General features: G+C 35.9%; 1 protein-coding gene across 3 annotated transcripts; it reads left to right on the forward strand.

The window, feature by feature from the left end:
• The first annotated feature begins 272 nt into the window (after nt 1-272).
• LOC111984813 (phospholipase A(1) LCAT3) lies at nt 273-18,236 on the forward strand. 3 transcript variants are annotated; one of them, XR_010629378.1, is made up of 11 exons: nt 273-633; nt 4,122-4,213; nt 5,809-5,936; nt 6,108-6,243; nt 6,356-6,407; nt 7,771-7,871; nt 8,476-8,661; nt 9,394-9,555; nt 10,179-10,233; nt 15,421-15,474; nt 17,744-17,804. XR_010629378.1 is itself a non-coding variant. In XM_024016435.2 (11 exons), exons 1-11 carry the CDS (start codon nt 405-407, stop codon nt 17,903-17,905), a joined length of 1,353 nt encoding a protein of 450 aa, XP_023872203.1. In that variant the 5' UTR covers nt 274-404; the 3' UTR covers nt 17,906-18,236. The 3 variants fall into 3 exon arrangements, 2 of the variants coding, with proteins under 2 accessions (XP_023872204.1, XP_023872203.1); XM_024016435.2 differs by having other exon boundaries at nt 274-633; nt 9,394-9,551; nt 17,744-18,236; XM_024016436.2 differs by lacking the exon at nt 10,179-10,233 and having other exon boundaries at nt 9,394-9,551; nt 17,744-17,880.
• Nucleotides 18,237-20,933: the final 2,697 nt, after the last annotated feature.

A 20,933-nucleotide genomic window follows, 5' to 3' on the forward strand; every position in this document is an offset into this window, starting at 1 on the left:
TTTTAAAACACATGATAGAAGTTAAATACCAAACTAATAATTAAACTTAGAATGCTTTATTATGGGTTGAAAACCTTAATATCTTACATATTCACAATCTTTTTTTTTTTTAAATTTTTTTATAAAAAACAATCATTTCTTACATGTGAAGGAAGGATGGTTGGTAAAAAAAAAAAAAAAAAAAACCAAAAACAATAAAGAATTTGGATAAAAATAAGAAAAAAACAAGGGTCAAAGTGAAAAATCCCATTTGGTATATGTATATTTTTTCTTTTTAAAAACTACCACAGGGAGAGAGAGAGAGAGAGAGAGCGCAACGGCACATCACTCTATAACTCTGTTCGCTGAACCGGACCTGAAAAACCTGAACCCGAATAATTCTGTATTCCGGTCGGACCAGAAAAATGTTCGGAGGTCTGTGTCCATGTCCGTGCTTCGGAAACCACCGGAGCTCCGACAAAGACAAAGACGGTCCGGACCTCGACCCAGTCCTACTGGTGTCCGGTATGGGCGGCTCCATTTTACACTCGAAGAAGAAAAAGTTCGGGTTGGAGACCCGGGTTTGGGTTCGGATCCTCCTCGCGGACCTTGAATTCAGGAAGAAGCTCTGGGCTCTCTACAACCCCACCACAGGTCTCTCTCTCCCTCTATAAATAAATAAACATGTTGTAGTGTGTATGTGTAATAAGTGTGTATATGTGTATGTATTTTATGTTTGTATTAGTGGGTTTGCATGTAAGTTAACTTTGTGATTAACTTGTGTTTATTGTTTTTTTTTTTTTTTTGGTGGGTTTTGTTTGGTTGGTGAGAAAGTGGAGGAAAATAAAAGGGAAAGGAAAGAAAAATGAAAACTTTTTTGGTGGGGTTGGGTTTGATTGGTAAGAGGGGAGGAGATTAAAGGGTTGGGGCAGAATGTTTATGTATGTTCTTGGGTGGTGAGAAAGTTAAGGATGTTGGAAGTATGATCAAATATGGAAACTTGTTATTTATTTTTTAATGGTAACTTGTGTGTAGTGTATATCTAATATGTTTTGTATGTGTTTGTGTTTGCATGTAAGTTAAACTTTGTGCTTAATTTGATTATGTAAGTTGTGAGGCTTATGTTTGGTTGGTAAGAGAGTGGAGGAAATTAAAAGGAAAAGGGGAAAAACATTGGTTTTGTATATTTTTGGTTGCTAAGGAAGTTAAGTATTTTGGGAGCATGATTAAATATGAAGGCCCATTACTTTTTATTATTATTATTATTTATTTATGGAAGGCCCATTACTTGATTGCAAATAAATTGTAGTAGAGAGAAGAAGAGAAGAATAAAAATGTAAATTTTTAGGCTTCACTTTTCTCTCTAGGTTTGGTTGAATTGAGATGAGTTATAGCTGATATTTTTTTTTTTTCTAGACTTTGTTAGAAGTATGTGGTTAAATGATTAAATTCACCATATCCTAGTAGCTTAAGGTTTTGGGACAATCTGTAGTTTAACATGATATCAAAGCGGGAGATCTTAAGTTTGATCCCTGTCTCCTCCACCCTATCTCCCATCTAAATTCTCACGTGTTGGGCCTCACCTATTAAAAGGTATTTTTAGTCCACATGTGAGGGTGAGTGTTAGAAGTAAGTGGTTAAATGATTAAATTCACTATATTCTAATAGTTTAAGCTTTTGGGACAATCGGTAATTTAATCAAAAGAAAGAAAAATGATGGTAATTATATAAGCTTGTATACATTGTTTGGTTGCCAGGGAAATGTAGGAAAACAACAGAAACTCGGTTGTTGAATTTTGGGGTTGTTAAATACTTCAAGGAAACTAAACCTCCATTCTTCTTTATTTATTAATCATTTTATGCTTTACAATTTCCCTCAACAGGCAAACAATGGGTAGTTTACCTTGAGCTTGCTAATTTTCCATCCAAATAAAACTTGAATTTATACCTTGTAATATTAGTATCTAAATTATTTATGGAATCTTCCCAACAGTATTTTAAAACAAGTAGAATTTAAAGGATTTTACTCCGTCCTATTTCAGATCACAGTCCAATTCTGTTGTAGGGGTAAAGTCCGTTCAGATTTGAAAATATGTGGTTGAAGACGGAGGGGTTTGTGGATAGAGTTCATGTTGCAGGACCGTTAAGAAGTTCAGCACTATACTAGGTTTCTTGATGAATTCTTGAATAAGGATTATTGTTTAAGAGTTTAGGTTAGAAAAGTATGAATGTTGGCGACTGTTTGGGGCTGAAATAGGGGATAAACAGAAAATAACATAAATAAAACACTAGGCAATCACACCTAGGTCTTTCGAAGCATCACACGTAGGGTTCCTTGGCATCACACCTCGGAGAAGTTTGCATCACACAAACAAGGGTTAAAATAAGCTGCTGAATTTTATTAATCAAAATATTTTGAAATAACATGACTACAAAAGAGCCTTTATGTAGAGGCTATAGTTATCATTTTCCCCCCCCCCCCCCCCCCCCCTTTTCTCTTCTCTGTTGGACTCTCTGTCTCCAGCAAATTTTTCCCCCTTTCTATGGGGGTGATAGCAAGACTCATCTGGTATGATGGGATAAAGTTTGTGTGTCTATTGCCAACGGTGGTTTGGGTATAAGGAAACTTTCAATAAGGCCTTATTGGGGAAATGACTGTGGCGGTTTGGGAAAGAAGAGAATTGGTTGTAGAGGAGGGTGGTAGCTTCAAAGTTTAGGGAAGAGTTTGGGGGGGGGGGGATGGAAGCTAGGTATGGGAGTTCATTTGTGTGGTTTGTGGAGAGGTATTTGTATGGGTTAGGAGGATTTTAGCAAAAAGGCTTAATTTGTTGTTGGGTTGGGGAATAGAGTGAGATTTTGGCGGGATGGGTGGTATGGGGATCAACCTTTCCAATTGGCTTTCCCGAGGCTGTATGGTATTGCTATTGACAGTGAGGCCTTTATAGAAGCTTCTTTGTTAAGGCAGGGGTTGGAGGATAGAAGAATTTGGAATGTTCGTTTTATTTGGATGATTGGGAGATGGATGAAGGGCTGCATTTTCTTTTTATCTTGGGAGCCAATACTCCTTTAATGGATGTTGGAGATCGGATGAGATAGAAGTTGAAGCCTAATGGGGATTTTGACATTCGGTTGTATTATAACAAGTTGCGGGATTCTTCCTCAGTTGTCTTTACTTGGAAAGGTATATGGAGAGTTAAGGTCCCTAGGCGTGTTTCTTTTTTCATTTGGTGTGTAGCTTGGAATAAGATCCTAACGGGTGGTAACTTGAGATTGAGGGGCTTGGATTATGTGGACTGGTGCATTATGTGTCGACATTGTGGGGAGACGGTAGACCACTTACTTCATTGTGAGATGGCTTATTGGTTGTGGAGCTTTGTTTTTATAACTTTTGGATTGTCATGGGTTATACCTAGATCAATTCCAGATTTGCTTTTTGGCTAATAGAATTGGTTGGGGAAGCATTCCTCTCAGATCTGGAATTTAGTTCCGTTGTGCATACTATGGTGTATTTGGAAGGAATGGAATCGGCAGATTTTTGAGGATTTGGATAGTTCCGATGATCAGATGCTTGTTTCTTTCAGTGGAACTCTTTTTGATTGGTCTCGGGCTTGGGGACTCACGACTAGTGATTCTCTCCCATCTTTTCTTAGCTCTCTCTGTTTCGTTATGAAAATCATTAGTTGTCATTAATAATGATGATCCTCGATGCTTCTAATAATTTCCAAACTATCAGTAATTTTTTTAAAATTCCAAAAATTCGAAAGATATGAAATTCTTAGACTTTTGATTTGGATTTTTTTTTTTTTTTTTGGTTGTTACAATTACTGATAATTTCTGACTTATATTTAAATTCCCCAATGGCAACCCCCAAAATGTTGCTCGCTCATTTATATTGATTCTTAATTAAGTGTTACTGTTCTCGTATCTATGATGTTTGATAACACAATTTCAACTGTTTGGAAAGATAGTAGCAGTGTCATCTGCAAATTTACCATCTTTTCATTATCTGCGTTATTTTGTTTACTTAGTGGCATAGTAGCTTGCTTTCTTTAAATTAGTCTGACTTGAATTTACTTAATCCAAAAAAGAGCAAAAAAAGAAAAAAAAAAATCTGACTGAACTTTATGTTTTATGTCTTTCAGGCTATACAGAAACGTTGGATGATTCTGTTGAAATTTTGGTCCCAGATGATGATTATGGGCTATATGCAATTGATATTTTAGATCCTTCGTGGGTATGATCAATGATCCTTTCCATGGATTCTCATAATCCTGAACTGATGTAGCATACAGTATTTTGTGATGCAAGGATTACTAGATTTTGGATTGTACAACTTGATTCTTTAGGACATCTGATGGTTGCGGAATTTCTCCAATTCTTTGGTGTTGGTTGATCTGAAGTATATAAAAAATATGCAGCTGTTCTTGAATTGAGTGACCACCAATAGTGAACATGATTTAAACTAGGTCTAATTGTGAGTGAAAATCGTCTAAAAAATAGTAATTTCATGCAAAGGGGCCCAGCTGACTTACATCCTTTCTGCAATTAAGGAGGGAGTTTTTCTTTCTTGCCTTTGCCTATGATCACCATAAATTATTGACTTTGGAACTATTGTCCTTATTCTTTCTGCCTGTTAGTACTTGGGAACTCCCCCCCAACCCCCCAATCCACTCTATTAAACACACACACTCTCTCTCTCTCTCTCTATCCCCTTAATATTCTCTTGGGCTTGGCTTTAGGTTTTTGAGCTGTTCAATTGCTGTGTTCTTTAGATTTTGCACACTGAAAATCATTGCCAAAAAAAAAAAAAAATTATTTGCCATTGATACAGCGAAACAAATAGCCCATAATGATGTTCAAATTGACCCATCTCCTGTTCATCTCTTTTGATGTGATCAACCATATGTTCCCTTGTTTTCAAAACACACATTACTGTGCTTTCAGAGTATAATCAATTAATGCTTCTTCCCATCAGCGTTGCAATAGATGTGGTCATGTGCTGAAGTGCCTAAGTTGGACTTTTTCCATTTTCCAGCTAACCCCATTTTCAGATGATAGTTGCCTGCTTTATCCATGAGGGGCGGGGGGTGCAAATTTATATGTTAGTGCATTAAGAAAAAGAGAAAAAAGAGAGAGAGAGAGTAAACATTCTATTTTTAGAGAAAGGGGGTGGGGGGAGGGGTGGTGGTGATGGTGGGAGGAAAGGTTATTTTGAATTAGATGAAATAAGTGTATAAATTCTGCAATCTAATTAAGTAGAACTAATTGTTGGGTGACATTTGTACATGCTCATTTAATGTTGTCATTAGATAGATAAATTATTTTTGGAATATAAAGTAAAAAAGAAAATTCAGTAACTTTAGATATATTCTCTAAAATATTACATGGATTCCATTGTGAGATTCAAAATTTTGCTTTCTAATTCTTAAATAAGATCATAATATTGAGAAGTAAAATTTTTTTGTTGGAATTCACAAAACATATTTGGACTTTATTTTTTAGAGAGTATATAATACTATACATTAGTGATTTTACTTGGTGGTAAAAGCATTTTGAATTTATATTTCTTTTTGAGGGGTTTGGGAGAAGGGGGAGGGGATCTGCATTGCATGAATACACGTTTTGATCCATGTGAGGATCTTGAAATTTCACACAATTAGGAAAAAGGTTTAGTTGAATCATGAGAGTTGGTTTGAGAGCCATAGAAACATTCATTTTGTCTTTATTACTTTTAAAATTTTCATTTCTTATTCTTTCTGTCACCCTTTACCATTGTATCAATTTTTTCTCTTTTATTTATTTCTGATATTATTTTCCTTGATGTTCCAGGTGGTAAAATGTTTAAATTTGAAAGAGGTATATCATTTCCATGATATGATAAATATGCTTGTTGGATGCGGGTATAAAAAGGGAACTACATTATTTGGATATGGTTATGATTTCCGGCAAAGCAATAGGTAATTCATATTGTATCAGTTGCCTTTTTGGTGGCTAAAGTTGATCATTTGGTGATGCAATTTTTAAGTGACTTAATCTCTAGCCAAATTTTAATTATTGCAACAGTGTCTTATAGCTATTAAAAGTTCCATAATATTGCTCATAGTTTATATGCAATGTATTGTTGGCAGAATTGACAAATTAATGGAAGGTCTTAAAGTAAAGTTGAAAGCTGCTCACCAAGCTTCTGGTGGTAGAAAAGTCAATATAATTTCACATTCAATGGGCGGACTGCTAGTTTTGTGTTTCATGTCGCTCCATAATGATGTGCGCAAATTTTCTTTTGGTGACTAGTTGTTTCATGGAACATATGCGAAAAATAGTTAGCTCTTTTTGTGCCATAAGAGGCATGACTAGCAATATAACTATTCTTCGACAGGTATTTTCCAAGTATGTGAATAAGTGGATTTGCATAGCCTGCCCTTTTCAAGGTAATTTTCTGATTCTCTTCTACGCCATGCGATTTTATGTTCAGGAAATAATTTCTTGTATTTTCTAATTTTAAATATCAATGCAATTTGCCTCAAATAATTGATTGATTTTTCTGAGATCAAGAGAAAATGATTCCATTCCCTTTTGTTATTAGTTATTATCAGAAGTATTACATAATAGGTCCAAAGAGAAGGTTCTCTACAGTGCTGTGAGAATAACTTTGCTCCATTGCTGAAAGTCAAAATAATTGGTTTTTGCTGAAGCCAAAAAGAAAGAAATAAAAAGAATAGGAATGCAAAACTCATCTACTTTTATTACCAATATGATGAAAGTTCATCAGAGTTATGAGCTTGATGTAAATTTAATTTTCCCAGTCTTTTAACTTTTTGTTTTTTTAAATAAAACCTTTTGGAAATGTGAAACCACTTGAAAAAATAGTATAAAGCCCGTATATGCTGCATCAGTGATGTCACCTGGCTGGAACATGTTAAGGCAGTATAAACATGAAAAGTGGCTGAGCCAACATTGTTGCTACCCTTCACATTCTATGCATTACAAATGCAATTTGATGGAGCTGTAAATCCAAATTATGACACTGATTTTATTGAACTCCTAACCATAAGAACAGGTCCCCTGTTGACCTGGTACTGCTTGTTTCTGGACACACAGGCTCAATTCTTTAAAAAAAGAGGATGTAGTAATTCAGATTTTAGAGGAACTTTCAGTTTCAATTGATGATACCTTCTTATAGTTGTTTGATGCACTGAAACACCTTAAGAGATTTCACTCATCTTGCTCTCAGCTGGTCACGAATGCTGTTGTTTGTTATTACATCTTTCCTTTTATTACAAGTTATGTATCATAGCATCCTCATTTCTGATACCCTTATTTTCTGACTATGTTCTTCTTTGTTAAAGTTGGACTTAATCTAAGCTACTTGGAATTGGCTGCATGAATCCACAAACATAATTTGTCCAATTGCTATATTCTTACTTTTATTTATTTATTCGATTTTATTGGTATTTTTTTGTTTCTGTTTCTTTGCCTTGCATGAAGTTTATAAGCAAGCAATGTCTTTGTTATGGTCTCCTTTTAGAAATCTTATGTTGCTCGCAGAAATTATTGTAAATACAAATTTTATGGGTAAAAATGTAAAAAAGGTGCATAATTGTAGCAATGAAGTTATACTTCTATCATTACAATGAATCACTAGAGAGCCATAAGTCCAAAAATATCCTTAGAAAACCTGAATAATTTTAGCTTAAATTTACAGTTTTGAAATCTTCTGTTTCTCCCTCCATTATTCTTCTTTACTTTTCATCAAGGTGTGCTCCTATATTAATTCTGAAGTATAATTAACAGGTGCACCAGGATGCATCAACGATTCTCTCTTAACTGGACTACAGTTTGTTGAAGGATTTGAAAGCTACTTTTTTGTATCAAGGTGGACGATGCACCAGCTGGTAATTCCTCTATTTGAGTATTTAGCCCAAGTGGTGGATTTAAACCCGAAATTGGAAACTTATTTATGTCATGCCAAGCATTTTTCTTAAGGAAACTTCTTCCAATTTGAAGCATAGCCGATATGTAGTGATAACGAGAGGCAGATTCAGAAGAAAATGATTAAGTGGAACAAAATTGGAAGCATGACTGCCACTTCCTCAGAATTCTGTTTGGACAATTATATGCCCTTTCTGGGTAACATGTAGAAAATTATTGAGGCTGCCTGATTCTGTTTGACTTGGGTCAGCAGTTCAGTTACAGAGGTGCTTGGAACCACATTGAAGACTAGTATAAATTGTTCTCATGAGTTGCATTTACAATTTACTATGTAGTCAGCTTGTTATGTTATCTGGTTTAAGTCAGATATGTGCTTCCAGTCCCATGTGACAAGGAATCTCTATTTGGTTTTATCTGCCATCTTGATCAATTTAGAGAGTTCATTCCTAGTGTTTCTCATAATGATACTGTCTCACCATATTCAATGCTAGACTGTAACATTTATTTATTTTTATGTTTGGTTAATACAAGTACTATGCGATAACATATGCCTCTTTTTCCCTATAGTTGGTTGAGTGCCCATCAATCTATGAGATGTTGGGAAATCCAGAATTCAAGTGGAAAAAGCAGCCAGAAATTCAAGTTTGGCGAAAGCATTCCAATGATGGGCATGGGGAAGCTTCTGTCGATTTGGAGTCCTATGGCCCAGTTGAAAGTATCACTCTGTTTGAAGAAGCACTGAGGCATAATGAGGTACTATTTCATAATTATTTTGGTGTGAAAATTATCAATGTTTGTCCTGAATCTCCTTGTGTGATTTCATGATTATAATTTTGTGGTGTTTCTATTGTATTGATCTTAATATCATGTATTTAAGTTCTTTTCTATCAAATAGCACAAGGTCACGCTTGGATTTTTCAGCATTAATTTTCTAGAATCAATATGATTCCAAGGTGAGAAGAATAAATCTGAATATCATAAAATAGAATACATAACAAAAGGCAAAAAGTTATTATTAGGTACCTGGAAGACACTGTGCTTGTATCAAGATAACTCTAGCAATTAAGGAAAGATAAAATTTCACCATGCTAGAGAACTTAATAAAATTAAAACGTCCCCTGCTTGACTCTTAAAGTAGTTAAAAGAAATGATAGATCAATGCTCTTTTGTTCTGAAGAATGAGAAATACTAGAAATATAGTTTCTTTCTTCCTGTTTACTTGATTTTATCTTTTAGAAACTTTTTTCAAGCCCTATGAAATCTGATAACCTTTATTCCTGGACTTGTCAGCAACTTCTATATATGTGTGTGTGTGTGTGTGTGTGTGTGTGTATTATGTCTAACAAAGGCATCAATAATTTTTTATTGTTGCTTACATTTGTTGATGCAATTGTGTCCTTTCTCTCTTTACCCCATGGTTGTCTACTTTCATTGCAAGGTCTTCTATGAATAGCCAAAAGCTTATATCATCATTACTAATTGCAGCTAAATCATGATGGAGAATCTGTAGCTCTACCCTTTAACTTTGAGATTCTGAAATGGGCTGCTGGTACTCGTCAAGTTATGTATGATGCTAAACTACCAGATGGGGTCTGCTTCTATAACATTTATGGAACATCATATGACACACCTTTTGATGTTTGGTATGTAAGTGAATTAATTTAATAATTAGGAATTTTTCTGTTAAGTCAGTGATGAAAACTTTCAAAGAATTGGCCAACTAGTCCCTTGATTGTTTCAAAATATGAACATTTACAAAGGGTTTGGAATGCATGATATACTCAGTCAAACATTAGAACCTCTCCTCACCAAAACCTACTCATTTTAACCAACTTGAATTATTCATGCCCAATGATGTTTGTTTTTCATATGCACGTATTCCTGATGTTAACAATATCTGACTTGGAGTTTTTGGAGAAAGTGAATACAAATGAAATTTATCTTGAAACTTGATCCAATGGTTAGTATGAATTGATGAGAACTAATGGTTTGCTAAATGACCTGCCTTTCTGTAAATCCGAAATCAATATGGAACTACACTAAGACTCGGATTTGGATCTATTTTATAGAGCCTTAATTATTGATGGTATTTACCTATTAATTTGATGAAGGGTGAGAGCAGGATTCTGATTGTATCAATTTACAGTATGGTGGTTTTGAACTTACACAATTTAGATTTTTCTTTAGAAAATATCTGAATGAACCTTTGATCATAATTATGAAAATGTTTTATGCTAGAGGTGCATCTGACGTATGCATATTTAATGCAGCTATGGTTCGGAAACATCTCCAATTGAGGACTTGTCTGATATATGCCACTCACTGGTGAGTGATTCGATTTGTTTGTGAAATCTTGATCCTGCTATAAGTTAAACGGGAAAGTATCCTGAACCATCAGTCACCTTTTGAAACTACTATGCTCATCAATTAGTTTCCCTTTTTTAACTGGTTAGTACTCATGGTGGTTTGGGAGAGAGAGAGAGTGGCTTATTTGAGGTGGGTGACAGATAGGAAGTATTTTTCTGAGGGAGGTTGGTGCACCACTGCTATGAATGGGCCTCTTGGGGTGAGCCTTTGGAAATATATTAGGAGATGGATTAATTTCTTGCATTTTATAACTTTTGAAGGAGATGGGGGATCTTTGGTGTGGTGACATTCCATTAAAGGAATTTGTCCCTGAGTTATTTCGCATAGTAAGGTATATACTCATAGCAAGGTATAGGAGCTGGAGTCTATCTCCTCCCTTTTCTTTTTTTGACAGGTAACATAAAATATTATTAAAAAAAAAAAAAAAAAAGCCAACCTGAGTACGTTGGGGATGTACTATGGGGGCACAAATCAGGAACCAAAATTACAACTATCAAGTAAAATAGGAAGGGAAAAACAAGAAAAATGTGACAGCCACACACTCCATTCAAGGAGATTTTGCAAGAAAAAAGATTTAATCTCTAGCATAGAATGTTCACATCCCCCAAAACTTTTAGCATTCCTCTCACGCCAAATACACCACATCAAACAATGTGGCACAAGTCTCCAAGAGTCTATGTTGTGATGTAGCCCAAACCTACCTTGCCAAGACTCAAACGACTCAATAACCTTATGCAACATAACCCAATGAATTCCAAACAAACAGAACACCAATGGCGACAACTCACAAGCTATGGGGCAATGAAGAAGAAGGTGATCCACCGACTTCCCACAACTCTTACACATATAACACCAATCAAGAACAAGAATACACTGTTTGTGAAGGTTGTCTGTAGTTAAAATCTTACCTATGGAAGCAGACCATGAAAAGAAAGCTATCCTTGGAGGAACCTTCAATTGCCACATCATTCTCCAAGGGAAGGATAAGAGAGTAGGAGGGTACAAAGAAAGGAAAAATCCTCTACCTCAAAACCTCTATCCCTTGTTGGCTTCCAACAAACCTTGTCAGGACCAATCCTCTGCACAGTCAAAGAATAGACCATATCCATAAATAGATTGAAAGATTCTTGCTCCCAATCTTGCGGTGATCAACAAAATTGAACATCCCAATGAACCCTCCCAGCAGTCCAACACATAACCTTCACCAATGAAGATTCCCTTGCCCTACTAATACAATTAAGTTCTGGAAAGGCCTTTTGGAGGGTACAATCCCCACACCACACATGCTTTCAAAACTTCACTCTAGTACCATCACCCACATCATATTGTAGGAGTTTAGAAAAGTTCAACAAGCCACTTCTAATAAATCTCTGCACATTATCACCATAAGCACTTGTCACATTTTTCGTGCACCAACAACCCCATACATTCCCATATTTCGCCTCTATAACCCTCCTTCATAGGGCATGTCTCCATGCCATAACTCCACAACCATTTTCCTAACAAGTTATTTTCCTAACAAGGCAGAGTTAAAACTCCTCAACCGTCTTATACCAAGTCCCCCAACCTGCATAGGCTTTCAAACCTTAGCCCATTTTACCAGATGTAATTTAGATTCACCACCAATTCCACTCTAAAGAAAATCCTTTTGCAATTTCTCCATGCGATTAGCCACCTTCCCAAGTATATGAAGAAGGGAAAGAAAATAAGTAGGTAAAGGGGAGAGAGAAATTTTAATAAGAGTTACCTTACCCCCCTTAGATAAATTCATCCTCTTCCAAATTGCTAATCTCCACTTCATCTTCTCTAAAATAGGATTCCAGATGGACAACTCCTTAAATTTAGCACCTAAGGAAAGGCCCAAATATTTCAAAGTAAGGGAAGCTATGATGCGCCAACACGGACACGGACACGGACACAGACACAGTCATATGGCAATTTTTAAAAAACAAGGACACGGCACGGCATGGACACGGCAATTAATTAATTAATTAAAATTTATATTTAGGCATATTTTTTAATAATTTTAGACAAAATACGTTTATGTCAAGAAACAAAAAAAATATAAGTTGTAAGGTATAACTTATATGGCAGTAACAATATTATATTATATCCCACTCTCACACAGTGATAGTGACAGTGGGATTAAAAAAAAAAAAAAACCGCGTTATAATAAGTGAGTATTTAAGTAACCCATTCACCCAAACCAAATGGCCAAATATCTGGAAAAAAAAAAAAAAAAAAAAAAACACAGAGAGAAGCTTAAAGAGGTCGAACCTGACCTGTTGTTCACGCTGAGAGAGAGAGAGAGAGATCGGAAGGGACAGGGCATGGCGTCGACATCTATGGAGCTCGCCAATCGGCCTGATCTAGCTCCGGCGAGGGACAGAAGGCAGTGGCAGCGGGCAGAGGTCAGAGGGAGGGTGGGTGGGTTGAGAAGTGAGAACTTGAGATGTGGGTTTCGGTCTAATGACTTCTCAGGCTTGTTGTTTTAGGGTATATCACAAAATCAACAGTATTGGTAAGTCCATCTGTCAAAATCTGTGATTTTTTTTTTTTCACTGCTGGTGTGTCGGACGTATTGGAGCCGCGTTGGAGCCGTGCCGGACACTGACACGACGCCAAAAATGGCGTGTCGGTGCAATCTAGAAGGGAAGATTGCTTGCACCCTAACAGCTCCACCAAAACATCCAGATCGTGCACCACTCCAACTAGTACCAACTTAGATTTCCCAAAATTAATTCTTAAACTTGATACCTCTTCAAATCTGGTCAGAATCGCCCTCAAAATAATTATCTGATTAGGGTCAGCATCACAAAAAATAATTGTCATCTACAAATAAAAGATGAGACACCATCATCAAAGTACCAGCTGTATTGCTTATAGAGAAGGCCGAAAATTGTCCAACAGTTGCAGCCACATCCAACATACGGCTCAAAGCCTCCATAACAATAAAGAGCAACAGAGATAAGGGATCCCTTTGCCAAATCCCCTTAGAACTTCCAAAGAAATGAGATGGGCTACCATTAAGCAAAATGGAAAATTTGACAGTTGAAATACAACACATTATTCATTTTCTCAATTTCTCTGAAAACTCACAGGCAGCGCTGAAGCATTACATTAAAAAATCCAATTCACGTGATCATACGACTTCTCCACATCCAACTTGCACAACACCCTTGCATTCTGTACATCTGAAATAAGCCCATGTGCCACCCTTCAAAACCGATTAGCCAACACCGTAGAAATAATCTTCTAGATCCCACAAACTAAACTAATTGGCTGAAAATCCTTGACCTCCACAGCATTAACCTTTTGTGGAATAAGGGCAAGAAAAGAAACATTAAAGCTCTTCTCAAACACAACCTGAGAATGAACATTCTAAAACACTTCCATAATTTCTGTCTTCAAAGCACTCTAACAAGACTGGAAGAAAGCCATGGAAAAACTGTCCGGGCCAGGAGCCTTATCACTATCAAAATCATTAATCACCCCAAACACCTCTTCCTCATCAAATGGCCCTATCTAACCAAAGGGCATCTGCACAAGGATACTAGAGAATTCTACATTTTCAAAATAGAGCTACCTATAAAAGCGAGAATTACACTCCGCTATAACCTCCGGATCTGAAGACAATTCTCCATTCATCCTAAGCCTATTAATGGAATTAAATCTCCTATGAGAGTTAGCTATACGGTGAAAGAATTTAGTATTCTTGTCTCCTCTAATATAAAGGACTCTAGATTTCTGCCTCCAACAAATTTCTTCCAAAAGAGTAGCTTTTTCTAACTCACCTTGGACTCTTTCCAATTCTAGCTTTTCCTCCTCCATCAGGCCACGACTTTCCTCAGTCATCTCTAGATCACAAAGATCTTTCCACAATTGTTTCACCCGTTCTTCAACATTACCAAAAACCTCCACATTTTATCTTTTGAAGTCATTTTTCAAGAGTTTTAGTTTGTTGGCCAGAACAAACCTCAGAGTGCCTCGAAAATGATAAGAATCCCACCAAGTTTAGTTCGCACCCTATCCAGAAAACCCTCATCCTTAAGCCACATATTCTCAAATCTAAACGGCCTCCTACCTCTTTGAAAAGAACCACCCTCAAGGACAATCGGAAAGTGATCCGATAACAACCGAGACATTCTTTGTCGACAAACAGTTGGAGATGTATCCTCCCTATCTGCAGAGAACAAAAATCTGTCCAGCCTAGCCTTCGAAGCAACTTCTTGAGAATTAGACCAAGTAAAAATTCCCCTTCCAACAATCAATGAGGCCTTGCTCTGAAATAAAGTTGGAGAACTCGCGCATAGCAGCTGTAAAAACAGTAGAACCAGAACGTTCAGAAGGAAACCTTACCACGTTCAGGGGGAGGATGGAATTTGTTTGAAGCTGGCAGGTCAGAAGTATTTTGAGGTGAGTTCTTACTATAGGACTTTAGCCCCTAGTGGAGATATGAAGTTCCCATGGAAAAAGGATTTGGAAACCCAGGGTTCCATCAAGAGTTACATTCTTCATTTGGACTGCATCTTTGGGGAGAATTTTAACAGCAGATAATCTAAGGATGAGAAATATCATATTGATTAGTTGGTATTGTATGAGTAAGCAGGACGGGGAGACAGTGACTCATTTGCTTTTGCTAGAGAATTATGGAATATGGTTTTTGAGCTATTTGGAGTTCACTGGGTGATGCCTAAGGATGTTGTAGATTTACTAGCTTGTTGGCGGTTTGGAAAGACATAGAAACAGCGCAATATGTAAGGCTATTCCTCACTGCTTGATGTGGTGCACTTGGCATGAAAGAAATGCTAGAATTTTCGAGGGTTGTGGGAGTTCTATCTTAGAAGTGAAGATGCAATTTTTTTGAACATTGCTTGAGTGGATGATGGTGGAAGGAGCATATCCTTTATATAATTTATTAGATTTTATGGATCAGTGTAATCTTAGAACCTTATTGTGTTTTCTCATCAATAAAATTTATTACTTATAAAAAAAACTATTGATTACTTAGCAATATTCAACATTCTTTATACACCTGGCATTAATGATTACAGTCTAGCACCCATGGCCTTGATCTTGTGCCTTAGCTATTGACATTGATTCTATTCTTTCTCTATTTATAACTTGTATCCTTTTTTGTTCCAGCCCCAGTATTCTTTTGTTGATGGAGATGGAACAGTTCCTGCTGAATCAACTCAGGTGCTCTATTTGACCTTTCATTTGATGCATAATTTCAGCTGATAGTATGTAAGGACAACATCTATAACGATGTCCAGTGTCAAAAGCTTGAAATAACAAATCAAATTCTTGGTTGGTAACTAAAGCTCTCCCTCATTTTTTTCATTAATAGGGGCCACCCCTATCTTTAGGAGAATTTCCTAATTTTGAATCTAATCTTTCCGTGTATTTCCATTTATCCATCTTAACATTCTTATTTTAGCTACATTCATGTGATACACCACAACAAAATAAAAATAAATAAATTACAGGAATATTGGATGACGTAGAATAGTACCAATGTTACTAGAGATATTTGGTCTAGACAGGATGAAAAGGTAATCCCGATAACCTTCCAACAGCAACAACAACAACAAAGCCTCAGGCCCAATTTTTTTGGGTTTGGCTATAGATCCTTAACAAGATTAGTTTGGGTCTGCCACATGTATGTAGGGGGACGCCCCAAAGAGGATCTGTATTGGATCCATTCATAATAGAGTGACTAAATTTTAGTTAAGCCATCAATCTATTGCAATCCTCCTATTAACGGGCTTGTGATTGGCTGTGAACACAATATATGGAATTAAGCACATACATAGATGGAGTTTTGGTAACCTTCTAGCATATGCAATTATAATTTGTGCTAACCTTAAAACTTTGGGGATGTAAAATACTGTGATCAGCTTAATACACATGCAGTTGTGCACATAGTTGTTAGTATTGTATGATACGCAATACATATAGTATCGTGTGTAAATAGTTCCGTATTGTATTGGCATATCGTAAGTGCTCATGAATCATACGATATAGTGTGTATTGTATGAATCGTATCGTATCGTAAAATCGTACGTATTGTACGATACATAGATAAATGGTTTAAAATGAATTTTTTGTTAAATTTTGTACTTTTATTTGAATTTAACTAGTTGTTAGACTTGTTTTAAACACAAAATTATTAGGTTACTTAATTTAACCTAATAAAATAACATAATCATAAGTTTTTTTCTCCTCTCTTTCTTTTACAAATTTTGAACTACACAGTATACACTTACATTTCACTTTAATATTTAAATTTATTTTCTATACTATGAATAAGATATTAATTGATAATATAATTATTTTTTATTTTGTCAATATTGTTACGAGTTCAAGAAACTAGAATGCTCAGAAGAAATTTTTAAAATTATTTAAATAAAAAGAATAAGAAGAGATAGTAAATGTTAATGACGATGAAGAAAATTTTAATGGAGAAATAAGTTTGCAAAATGATAAACATGATGATAGCATTAAGGTTGAATAGCCAATATAATAAAATAAATTATTATTTTTGGGTCGTTTGTAATATATTATCACTTTTGAATTTAAGTAATTTGAATGTGTATGTTATAAGCACGTGCTAGTTTGATTTATTTAGTTAGCTTGTTAAATATTATTACATTAGTGATGAATAAAATAGTCATTAGTTGAATATATTCAAAATTTATAATGAATATTTTATATATGTATATCTATAATTTCTTTATAAATTTCATTAAGTGTTTGTGTATCTTACGATACGATATACGATACGAAAAAATAAAAAATCGATTCATGATACAATTCATGTTTTGACAACTATGGTTGTGTATGCAATATGTGATTTATGTGTATACTGCTCAAGAAAGAACATGGTGAGAAAGGTTGTCATTGAAAGGCCATGATTTGATCATTTTTCATTTAAGACGTGAATACTATATACACTAAAGTATTTTGCTTCATCATCCTATGTGTTTGAATGTGGCCATGGACATATGTAATAGAATCAATCCGTTAGATAGCTAACTCGACGGCATAAGTAAGGCATAAATTCCCATTCCTAGCAAAAGTGAGCTTTATACACTGGGTACATGCTTTTTTATAAGGCTTGGCTAATTGGGAGGTTTGTGCACTGGGTACGACATATTTTTATTAGCCTTGGCTAAGTGAACATTTCAGATTTATTTTGTGATATTAGTTCCTGATGCTGCTATGATCTTACTGTGTATCTAAGTTCATCTTTGGGTATGTATGTTGTATACATTGCAATCTTGAATTAAATTTACATTCTACTTGGTTCCAGGAACAGAGATTTGTAGCACGTTCTTGCTTTTGATTATTTAATTTGCTCCTGTTGTACACAATGTTGAAGTTTTTAAAGCTTTCTTCTGTGAGCATTAGTTTCTCTTGCATTTTATTTAAGCTCTGTCAACCAATCTCTCTTTCCATTGCACAGGCTGATGGATTTCTAGCAGTTGAAAGAGTAGCAGTTGAAGCTAGTCACCGTGGATTATTATGCGACAAAACAGTTTTTAAATATATCCAAAAATGGTTGGGGGTTGAACAAAGGGTCAGCAAGCATGTGAAATCTTCCAGAGTGGTAGATGCTTCAGATTAGCCCTTGGAAGTATGCCATTCTTTGTGCTTAAAGAGAGATGTTTCACATGTTCATGTATTTGTAAGTAATTGTATATTATCATGATTGCATCATAAATTTTCAACAGTGAACCTCTAGCATACATCCCGTGTACAAGAGAGTTCTACACTTCGTTACAAACTCTCCTACTCAGTACAATATTTTTGTGAATTTGAATGTTGAGCATACTCATGTAGGAGAATTTATGCCCAAAAGGGGGAAAAAAGGCCCATTAGTCTGTTATCTATTATTTCTTTATGTAAGATGAATTTTAGGGTATTCAAGAATATTATAAATAGCATCTTTTGAGTCATTGTAGGCTGCCTTTTCTTGTCTAATCTAAGTAATTTTAGAATTCATATATATATATATATATATATATTAGGTCTTTGAGCCTAGAGACTGACATTTGTTCCAACTTCAATTTTATTTTCTTTTTCTAGCTATAATATTCTCTTTTTGTTTGAAATTTCTTCTCAAGCCCTTTTTCCACTTCATATGTATGTTCTCTTCACCACATCTTGTAGTCTCCGAAATTTCTTAAGGAAATGTAATCCCTCTTGAATTGGAAAATAACTTCTCTTATCAAAAGGCGAAGTTTTATAAAAGAAGTTCAAGCATTAGAATACATTAGAATAATAAGAATAATATATATATATATATATAGGAGAAATTACACTTTTTATCATAAACTTTCATAATTTAAAATGTCTCTTCAAAGTTTCAGTTTGCTTAATGGACATCCTAATTTTGAAAAAAATTATATCAATGTGCCCCCCGCTTTCTAAATTGGGCGTCAAATGGGACGGAAATTGAATGTAATTATGAAATTACCATCGTTTGCATCGAAAAATCACAGTTTCCATTTAATTTTACTCTTAGTTTTGATGGTAGGAGGTGTTAATTGAGGAAATTGAAAGTTTCACACTTTTACTTTTTGGGGAAGATTATATAATATGTAGGGGAAGTCATACTTTTTCACAATCTTTCACCCAATTTTATAATATATTCCTAAACTATCAATTTGCTTATGGACATTCTAATTTAAAAGAATTGTAGCGTCCTTTATTGTTTGAATTGGACATTAAATGGGACGAAAATTGGGTGTAATTATGAAATTACCTTGTTTGAATTGAAAACCCACAATTTTCATTTAATTTAACTCTCAAATGTGAGTGTATTATGACAGTTATCTTAATTTGGGGTTTGTGGTGGTTCATTCCCATTAACCTTGGGCTGATGGGCTTATACTCCCAATTTATTTGTACTTTGGGTTAGGTTTATCCCACAATGGGAGGTTCAAAGAGATGGTGGTGTCATTGATGATGTTATGGTGATTCCTCAATGTTGAACTATCTTAATTTTAGCTCAGCCGTAAAGGCTATCACGTAGTTGAGCCACCTCTTTGAAGTCCGAACAAGACTTCTTGCTCCCCCAAAATGTGTCTTTCTCACTTCTCCTGTGTTTCTCTCCCCAATTTTTCCAACCTTTTTTTCTTATCCATCACCTTTTATTTATACCCTTCTTTTAGTGGGGTAGTCATGATGGAGGAATATTTGGCATGTCAATAGGTCCCTCCGTATCGTATCACTTGTCACTGAGGACCCACCTTCTGTTGTTGACATGACCTCCTAGAAACTTGTGCTAGATGCCGGATCATGATGCTCGGTGGGTGAATTCTCCCAAGGCATTATCTCTTGCTCTCAATATACCTTGGAGACTTCCTTATCTGCTTGGCTAACTCCACACATTTTAGCTATATGGGCTTGAATTAGGCGGAGGTTATTCCAATGGATGTGGGCATGACAGTTCAGGAATTGGCCTACTATTCTTGGTCCGAACAATAGCCCCCTACAATCCTATTTCCAGATCATGGGAGTGGGATCGTGGTCATGTCCTCAACACGTGGGAGATCGTGTTTGATGTGATTGTCACTTCTCGGGGACGATAAATGTCAGGTAATAAATGCGCTGGATTTGACAACCTGCCCTTCTCGCACGCGTTGTGCTAGCTATCATGATCAACGATTAGCATTGCTTGACCATTCAGTTATCAAGGCACGCGTAAATCGAAGGATAGGAGCGGATGGTAATTTTTTCCACCCAAAGCATTAATTACCTCCCTTATAAATAGTTCCAAGTGCTCTCTTATTGATTCTTCCGTTTCATTTCTCATTTTTAGCTTCATACCAAAGCCTTCCAAGTTCTAAGCCTTCTTCCCGAGAATACTCTTCCTCCCAAGAATGTCCCTTTTCCTTGTAAGTTTTTTGACCTTCATTTCCTTAGTTCCATAATTGGGTTTGCCCATTTAGTTAACACTAGTGCCGCCGTAGAGGCCTTTAAGGCCTAATACCATATTCCCTGCGACATATTCATTGAATACTGCCCGGAGGGAAATATTGAGGATCAAAGACTATAGAGGGTAATTTTTATTCCCCTAATGGTTGTACTAGACGGTGGGGTTAAGTTCCCTTTAGACCCCTTGTTACTAGGAACACTTTGATTTTATGGACTTAGCCCTAACCAGTGTCTTTCCAACTTTTATAGGGTGGTCGGGTGTGTTAGCCAGTTAAATAAGCTCTTCAACCTAAGACTCACTCATTATGACATAAATTTCTTCTATAGCTGTTGTGGTAGTCTTAAGAACGACTACTACCTCAAAGTCCGTGACAGCTAAATAAGGTTGATATCTTGCCTCTCAGATTCTAATAAGAATTTCCAAGGGGAATTTATAAAGGTGAGCGGGACCTGGCTTGTTGATGAGCTCACTTGCCTGACTTCTCCTCAGAGGGTAGGTTGGTAACCATAGGTTTTATTTTATTTATTTTTTTTAACTTGTCATATTCTATATTGTGATTTCTAATTGTTATTCCTCGGCTTTGTCATTGCAGACTTCAAACAGACGAAGCCGAACATTGGCCTTATCGAAGTTTGGGATGTAAACAGGATCCTCCGTTCTAAGGTGTTCCTCACATCTCATTCTCGGGTGCACCCCCCCTCCTACACCGAGT

Source organism: Quercus suber, unplaced genomic scaffold (genome assembly GCF_002906115.3).
Source record: "Quercus suber isolate HL8 unplaced genomic scaffold, Cork oak 2.0 scaffold_94, whole genome shotgun sequence".
Taxonomy (NCBI): Eukaryota; Viridiplantae; Streptophyta; class Magnoliopsida; order Fagales; family Fagaceae; genus Quercus; species Quercus suber.

Coding starts and splice junctions, on each gene's coding strand:
- LOC111984813 (XM_024016435.2), top strand. CDS start 405: ATGTTCGGAGGTCTGTGTCCATGTCCGTGCTTCGGAAACCACCGGAGC. Junction 5,937..6,107: donor GATTTCCGGCAAAGCAATAG/GTAATTCATATT, acceptor TATTGTTGGCAG/AATTGACAAATTAATGGAAG. Junction 6,244..6,355: donor TCATGTCGCTCCATAATGAT/GTGCGCAAATTT, acceptor ATTCTTCGACAG/GTATTTTCCAAGTATGTGAA.